We start from the raw sequence: 9219 nt of genomic DNA on the forward strand, positions 1-9219 counted from the left end.
TCAGATCAGCATCAAAACAGCACTGAAAAGCACTGAGGTGATTCTCGCGCTCAGGCGGTGTGCAGCAGACACGGATCCGGCCTGAGTCGTCTTCAGCCAGGCTGCGAACTTGCTGGTCCGAGCGTACACCCCCGGCCTGTGAGGCTGTCCGCACTGCTCCCCAAAACTTGTCACTCCGAGCACAAAGAAGCGCTCCTCATCTTCGCTGTAGCACTGCAGGGGGCCGCCGCTGTCTCCCTAAAACAGACACAGACCAAGTCTTATGGAAATGAGACTTGTATAGCCTGTGAATGTAAAAGTCAGAGGAGGGAGTTTAAAAATGATCACCTGGCAAGCATCAGCAGCCCCGCTCTCTAATCCAGCACAGATCATGCTATCGGTGATGGAGTCGTTGTACCAGCTGATCAGGTTACATTTTTGTGTGTCGATGATTTCCACCTCAGCTTCCTGCAACCTGGTGACACCCGCACCTGCAGTAATTAGACAACACCCACCATGTTGCACAATGATAAGAATAATAATGTGACACTAGGGCTGGGTGATATGGCTGAAATCAATATCGCGATTATCATTTTTCGATATCGATATATATCACGATATGGCTCACATATGCAAAAATCACATGTTAAACTGAACCAAATAGTAATGTGAGGTCAAACGAAACTGAAATTTTCAAATAATATTCCTATCATACCTCATTTTGTCAGAGTTTTTAAGTAAAATTTGCTTGTTATCATCAATTTAGACAGCAGAATTGTGTCACGTTATCCCAAAATCACCATATCATCACCATATGATTCCACTGAAAGACGATAAACGATAATATTGAGTTATCGCCCAGCCTTATGTGATACTGTATTGATCCTAATAGGTAAATTCAGAGCACAGGCTCTGCTAAAAAAACATGATCATGCATTTCATAACAGTGCTGTAGAGAATCAATAGCTAAACAGGAGCTGTGTTTTAATACCAACCTTTATAAAAGGTGCTCCCCCATCCAGTGATGAAACAGTGGCTGAGGTTCAGGATAAACTCATGGGTCACGTTATCAATAGTGCAGATAGGTTGGACATGGTCGCCGAAGTGCAAAGGAGAACTGAGGCGCAGAAGTGCCACATCGTTGTTGAAATTTGCTGCATCAAAGTTCTCATGGATTCTGAGTTCATGGATGGAGCGAGTCTGGGAGTGTTTTCCTGGTGCTGACAACACATGAAGTCCTGCCACCACGTGAAAATAGATCCTGCCGAGCTTACTGGAAGCAAAGCAGAGAGGCAGTGATTAGCCACAAGGATAAATAAAACTGTTTAGTGACTTGGACTCATTGTGGTTTTCAGTTTCTTGTCCACTCTCACCCAGCTCTCCTTTTCCTCTACAGTCCAAATCAGGTTTCCACATTAGCTCATCCTCCTAAATAGCGCAAATATCAGGTGTGGGTAACTGGAGTTGGCGTGTACATTTACCCATCTTCTCTAATGTGTGTGTGTGTGTGTGTGTGTGTGTGTGTGTGTGCACGTTAGGAGATGAAAAGCAGCCTCAACTGATATTTGTCCATATCTGTGTACCTTATATCTCCATGTTATCTACCATTTGTTGTTACAGATTTATAAAGCTTGGACACACACACACACACACATACACAAAGAGAGAGAGAGGGAGAGAGAGAGGGGGTATATATCAAATTGATCTCTGCAAGGAGTGAGTAAGATAACACTTTATTTGGATAGTCCAATGTTGATACTCAACTTACTATCAGGTGATAAAAAGTAGATGTTCAACAAAGTGCCACTTGCCTATTTGCTGCATCTCCACAGACTATGTAACCCAAAAACCTGACTTTACAGTCTAATCCCAACACTAACCCTAACCCAGTCCCTATGTCTAGCATTAACCCCAACCCTAAAATTAACCCTAACCCAGACATTGAATCTATAGACTGCTTTTCACACAATTACAAGTAGCCTATCACCTGAAAATCATCAGTAGACTTTTTAGTGACACATTATAGTCACTTGATAGGAAGTTGAGTGAACATTGGAATATCTAAATAAAGTTTGACCGTGAGTAACCTAACGCTACTCTATACCAGGTGTTATGGGTGCAGGTAAGTCACATGAAGTTAGAGTGTAAGTGACTCACGGGTGTTTTCGGAAGCAGTGTGTGGCTGTGAGCACCCACAGGCTGCTGAGGATCGTCCCGCCGCAGTGATGCCTGGACTGCCGCTGGATGCTGACCTGCCAGGGCCAGGCGCCCTCACCAGCCTCCCGGCCTCCTACGACCCGAGAGCCGCCCGGGGGGCCGGCCAGGCGCCGCTGCCCGCAAGCTAGCAAAACAAAAGAGTGAAAACGGCTTCTGCTTTCACATCCTTTTTTGAAACAGTCATTGACGTTGTTAGAGCCAGTGGTGTGACAGTAAGTGAGCAGGTGAGTCCTACTGTTGAGGTAAAGGGGGGAAACTGTGTGTGAGCGGCCATGCTAACGTTAGATATTTTAATGGCGATTAACTGATAGCTGAGCATTCTCTAAGTTTAGTTAGTTAGCTAAGTTCTGGAGTTTTATCAGTCTTTGCCTTGGTTTTACTCACTGTGGAGCAATGAAACTTCTGAAAATACACGCAGTGCAGTTATAAAAAGCAGAAGTGCTTTACAATCCATTTAGTTTTAACTTCTGAAAGGATTTTGGCCGTAAACAAACAAAAGTAAACACTAGAACTCTATGACGTCACCGGGAAAAAGTAGGCTCATATCAAGGACCCCTAATTTAGTCCACATTAGGGCAATGGACCCCCATTTGATGAGATTTTGTCTCTCGGACCCAAATCTGATGATATCTTTTATTGCTAGATATGATTTTGTCCAGAATTCCATGACTGTCTGTATTGTAGGTAGAGAAATAACTGAAGCTATGATCAGAACAGTCATTCTTCTACATTCTCTAATTGTGTTAACTTGTTGTAAATGAAATAATGGTGAAGTTTAACAATTCATCAATTTGCTGGGGACCCCCTGGAACCCCCTCAAGGACCCCTGGTGGTCCCCGGGCCCCTCGTTGAGAACCACTGGCCTAAATAAGATAAATGAAAGCAGAAACTGTGTAAGATATTATATGGGTTTATAATTAAATACCATATCAAATCAATGTAACTCGTATCGCTTGATTGTAGCCTAAATAATCTCCCCTATGAAAGTCTACAATAGTTTACATGTTATCACATTTCACATCACACTTCATAAAACTGTATTTAGCCTATCCCACATGGGCCTATTCAAATCATTAAAAACAAGACATAGAATACACACATCATATAACAAGAGACAGGACAGAACAGGTTACCAGAGTAACAGACAGTTTGCATGTGTGTGCTATTGAAGTGCAGAGTGTGTGCAGACTGGGTCAACTGAAATTATAATAGTTTACAATTGTCCAGTGCTGGAAACCTCACGACGAGGCGAGATATGTTTCAAAATTTGCACAAATTGGCCAAAATGTATTGATACATGTAGATGGCATTCACTGGAATTAAAATTTGAGGGGTCAAAATGTAGAATGTATGGATATGTAAGTGTACTTATCCATAGATATAGGATGTAGGCCTATGTTTTCATCAGTGCATAGAAAGAAATGTAGGCCTATTTACAGAGTCCAACATATATTTGGAATAAATGTCAAGTATGCACAAATTGATTTTTTGGCTAATTCCTGTATGGTTTGAAACATATCTTTAAACATATGTGAAATTTAATTTTGCTGTATGGGCTCACCCATGCTATTCATTTTTTATTTATTTATTTTTTTTACATCTCAGCCATGCAGTGGCCTTAATCGAAGGTGTCTCTGACTAAATCCCCATAGCCTGATAGCCAATAAATTCCTGCACTACAAACTCACAATACTGAGCTCACAGCGAGCCAATGCGATTTCAGCATAGGTCAGATAAACCTTGGCCAGGTTGTCTGTGCAGAATCTCATATAGCCTCGGCGAGTCTTTTGGAAGTCGATCAAGCCCTATATTTTGTGAACCAAATACTGGAGCTCATAGGCTACAGGCCCAAATGACCTGTGATTTTACGAAACGCACTTGCCGACACTCCCTTACATTTTGCTGAGAGTCATCAATTATGCAGGGAAACTGCACGCACTGAGGGGGAAGATACCAGCAACAATATGGCGACAACCGCAGTTTCTCCCCAATCTTTTCCACATCTGCAGTCCAGCAACGCCTTTCTGGATTCCTTGTAACGCTTACAAAGTAAGTAAATTACATTTCTTTGTGAAAAGAGCGTATGTTTGTAGGTAAAGGTAAATTTTCGCCCTGTCGGTACCCTTGCATAAATGTCGCAGAGCCGCACACTGCCCTGCATCTTTTTTTGGGGGGGGACTGAAGAGGATGCCTGCGTGTGCTGAACATCTCGGCTATCCGGCTGTATCAGAGCAAAAACTATCCATCAATCAATAGATCGTGATTGCTGGGTATTACTCGATTAATTATTTCGGTGATCATCCAGGACATTGATTAGACCTTGCGCGAGAAAATGCCTTGTAGGCTAGGCTAAAGGCAGGGTGCCGTTCGACCGCTTCAGGACGAGATAGCCAAAAACCTCAACATTTATCATGTAATTTTTTACTCTTTTCGACTATTATATCCATCGGATTACAGGATGATACAACATAACGTTTCGAATATGTTGAAGCTATGTGAGTATAGCCTATTCCTTCCTCCATCATCAATAGCCAAGAAATTTACATCCCTCTAGGTGCTTTTCGTGTGGCATCATCATCGACTGTTCATCTTATTTTTTCAGTTTTGTCTTCATATTGACGACTGTGTGTGATTATTAGGCTTCTGTCTAGATATGTATCTGTGCACAGATATAGCCCTTATTGATTTGGCAGTCGACATGGCTTCACGGGTGTGGTGCAGATCCTTCAAGGCTACGCGCAAAACGCACAGAATATCCTGGGGGGAAAAAAAACCCTCAATCGACCCATTTGCGAAATATTAGGAATAACATTTTGCACGGACTGTGCGATATATTGACATCATACATGTGACTTTGATAAATCCACGGTTGCAAATCACAGCGTGACATTTTCAACATAGAAACCACCCACTGCAGCAATTGGTTTGGCCAATTTGGTTGTAGCGGGCCACTTATATGCGCAATATAACCTCTAGCTTCTTACTGTGGGTAAGCAGGCGTTTCTGTTCACGAACATGTATGTTTTAGCCCTTTAGAAAACGCATGGAATCGCGTTTGGGCCCAGCTTCATCGGCAGGTTGAGTAAACAAGTCTGTTTCTTACTGCGTCTCTGGAAACAGGAGAAAATGTCAGCGTGTGCCTGTCTTTTCTGTGGAAACTGGTGTTGCATTGCGAAGCCTGCCTGTAAGAAATCTGCAACCCAGGAGACCGAGACACAATAAGAAGAGTGTTGTCTTGACTTAATAACATTGACTACCGTCCTCCACTTGCAGAATTGAAGGATATAGGCCTAGGTGTCGAGAAGGGACCTTATCAAGTGGGCCTGTGGAAACAGCTGCTGTATTATTAGCCTGCATTAGACCTAAAAAATCACGACCAGGACGGACGGTTTTCCAGACCGAGGCAAGCCGATCGGATAATGGATTCTTCTTTCTGGGATAATGGATTATTCTTTTTTGCTATGAACTGTGCGTATGCGTTTTTGCACAATGTGTGTGTGTGTGTGTGTGTGTGTGTGTGTGTGTGTGTGCGTGCGTGTGTGTGTCTTGCTGGTGTAATGGTACGCCGACGAGAGAGTGACTGTGATGTTTGTTATTTGATCCTCTTCTGCTGCTGTCCAGGCTCGTGTGTGTGTGCGCGCGCGCGCGCGCGTGTGTGTGTGTGTGTGTGTGTGTGGTGCTGAAATGGACAGCGCCCGTAAAGCAGCAGAAGGCTCAGTGACTGCAAGGTTCCGGGGTCCATTTTAAAACAGACGCCTTTGCTCATACAAGGACTCTCATAGCAGGAAAAGATAAGAATAAGCTTCTCCCATGTTATGTCAGTTTTTCATGTCAAGCATTTTCAATTAGGATCTGTTATGCAAGAAATACAGGGTACAGGAGAGGAGCAGGCCTAGCAATTCAGATGGCTGATACTATCCCAGTGGTTAAAGTCAGAGGCCCCAAACCCCAGCCATTCCCTCAGGATACACTGAGTCTTAGGTAATAAAAAAACAGCACAAAGATGTTTGTGTTTAATGTAAATAAATGGTCAGGGTGAAATACAATGCAACACAGCCAGGAAATGGATATGGGGCTCACTGCTGAAATTATGCCAAAAAATGAATTGTTCTGCTCATGTCAAGTCTTTCAATTAGCATTATACTCACAGTCCAGGTCTCAGTTCAGGTTTGGCTGTGTTCCCCTGAACGCCTCATCCTGAAACCCTTCATCCTGAGCTCACCCTAAACTCCTCATCCTAAACCCATCTTGAACCCCTTATTCTAAGCTCCTCATCTTGAACCCCTCATCCTGAAATCCTCAACCAAGACTCCTCATGCTGAGCCCCTCATGCTGAACCTCTCATTCTGAACTTCTCATCCTGAACCCCTCATCCAAAAGTCATCCTGAACCCCTCATCCTGAATTCCTCATCCCCTGAACCCCTCATCCAAAACTCATCCTGATCTCCCCATCCTGAACCCCTCATCTTGAACCCCTCATCCTGAATTGCTGATCCTGAACCCCTCACCCCAAATTCCTTATCCCCTGAACCCTGAACCCCTCATCCAAAACTCATTCTGAACCCCGCATCCCAAAGCCTTCATGCTGATCCCCCCATCCTGAACCCCTCATCCCAAATTCCTCATCCCCTGAACCCTGAACCCCTCATCCAAAACTCATCCTGAACCCCTCATTCTGAACCCCCGATCTTCTCATCCTGAATTCCTCATCCTCTGAACCCCTCGTCCAAAATTCATCCTGAACCCCTCATCTTTGACTTCTCATTCTGAACTCCCCATTCTGTAATCCTCATCCCAAACCCCTCATTTTGAGCCCCTCATCCCCTGAACCCCTCATCCTGAACCCCTCATCTCGGTCTCCTCACCCCCAAACCCCTCATCCCCTAAACCTCCCATCCTGAAATCCTTCTCCTAAAGTCCTCATCCTGAACTCCCCATCCTGAAATCCTCATGCTGAACCCTTTATCCCAAACCCCATCCCCTAAACCCCTCCTCTTGAACCCCTCATCCTGATCTCCTTATCCTAAACTCCTCATCCTGAACCCCTCTCCCCTCAGCCTGGCTCTCTCCCCTTCCTTCATCTCTGCCATACACCATTAGCCCTTTGACTCTGAGATGTGCTGCAGCTTGAACAGTTGTCATGTAACTATCATCCAAGTGTGTTGGAAGAAAGGTCTACTGAACCATGCAACCATAAGTGAATTGGATTTTCTGGCAGCATTTTCACGACTATTCAAAAATTATAAATAATAGAAATCATTATATGGGGTTGTCATGGTTGTCAGAAGTTTTAACAGCATAGAACCCAAATGTCCAGAACATGTTCCCAACCTTGGATGAAAATTGGGCCACACGCTTTTTTTTTTAGCTATTCACTGTTGTTGCCTAAACTTAAAGCCAGATACCACAGGCAAAAAATATGTTTCTTGGATATGTCAATTACAATGTTTTTGCTCCTTTCGTTTATGTAAGGTCTATTGTTTCTTGTTACTTGTTACTTGCTAAGCCAACAAAGCTAGCCAGCTACCTTGTACTGTACATATCTGACTATAAATTGGCATTTTGATAATGCAACTAGCTAGTCAGATTCAGAAGTGAGAAAAGACTTGCTATGACTGCATCTATGGTTGGGTTCAGCTCTTGTTCTGGTCGCGTTAGAGGAGTGTTTAACACAACCTGGATCCTCTTTCCTCCAGTCTGTTTATGTGCCTATTTACCTTATCTGTCTAACTGAGATAAGGAAAAACAAGTAAGTGTCTATAGGATTTCCCGGAGCTGAAATGATAGATAAAACAGAGCTGAAGCTCTTAGCTTTAAAGTGATATTTCGCTTTGCTATAATAATTGTAGTTTGTGGCACCTATCTGCCCTCGTTAGTCCAGTTGTCAATATTAGCTGCTGTCATTCACTTTAATTTTTCCTCTGTTAGTCTGAAAACTATACCTATATACAAAGTAAATAGTGTTTCTAAAGATAGCTATTATCTTTAATATCTGCAGCTATCAATAAAGGCTGAACACTGGTGGTGAATACAGATTCATGGGCAGCTAATACTGGAGGCAGTTGAAATATTGCTTTAAGTAAGAATTCCTGCATCTCATTGGCCTATTGAAGACCACAACACATCTTCAGTACCTATTTCCCCTGAGTGGTAATGGATAGGCCTACAAGTGTTGTAAAGTTTACTATTGTATACCCGCTTCATGAAGTTGATTGGAGCCTCTTCATGAAGTCTCTTTGATTGTAATTTGTTACAAATTGTTAGACCTAATCTTTACCAAACAGTTTTAGTGCCCGCTTTATCACATTAATGTGGACCAAGGAAAAACTATCAAATTTATTAAGTCTATGTGGCAACAAAGGTAAACTGAAATTGCCATATTCAACAGCAAATTGTAAAATGTGAGTATCATGTAAATTAATCATATGACATAGAAGCTATATTCAGGGCGCCATTGTTGTAGTACTTGTATATTTTCTACAGTATCCTGTGTAGCCTAATAGTACTCTACTCTACTCTGGAACCAGTGGAGTCATACATTTTACATTTAGTTACACTGTAATCACTTTAAAGCCTTAAATAGTATTTTTAATGTAGCTTCATGACTTCACAACCACATCTGTGTGTGTTTGTGTGTGTGTGTGTGTGTGTGTGTGTGTGTGTGATCTGATGCCTTGTAGACTTGTGTGTGTGTTTGTATCGTTTTCTTATTCATCAAGAAAGAGATGAAGAGCATTGCTTAAACATTCATGTTTATAGATGAAAAAAACATTTTTTGTTGTAATGATCAGATGTTGTTCAGATGCTTAACATCTCAGGTGTTAGTCTGTTCTCTTTAAAAGAAGATGTAATTTGGAAGTCATGAACTGATTTCATAAAAAAGTGCTGCATGGAGAGCTATGATATAGATTTATAGATTCCTTTTGTCGGTTGACCTTTCCTCTCTCTCCCTCCTTGTGGGTCCAGAGCTGGCTACCGTGGATGGTACAAACCTAAAGACCAAGTAGCTGCAGGATGAAAAC

General features: G+C 42.6%; 1 protein-coding gene across 1 annotated transcript; it reads right to left on the reverse strand.

The window, feature by feature from the left end:
• LOC139647846 (transmembrane protease serine 12) lies at window positions 1-3761 on the reverse strand. Its single transcript, XM_071523830.1, has 5 exons — window positions 3758-3761; window positions 2137-2320; window positions 975-1240; window positions 328-470; window positions 1-237 (listed from the first exon to the last, which is right to left on the reverse strand). Exons 1-5 carry the CDS (start codon window positions 3759-3761, stop codon window positions 1-3), a joined length of 834 nt encoding a protein of 277 aa, XP_071379931.1.
• Window positions 3762-9219: the final 5458 nt, after the last annotated feature.

The sequence above is a fragment of the Centroberyx affinis genome, unplaced genomic scaffold, assembly GCF_046629955.1.
Source record: "Centroberyx affinis isolate AG114_WGS23_722 - 3 ecotype Tasmania unplaced genomic scaffold, CSIRO-AGI_Caff_v1 ptg001125l_1, whole genome shotgun sequence".
Taxonomy (NCBI): domain Eukaryota; kingdom Metazoa; phylum Chordata; class Actinopteri; order Beryciformes; family Berycidae; genus Centroberyx; species Centroberyx affinis.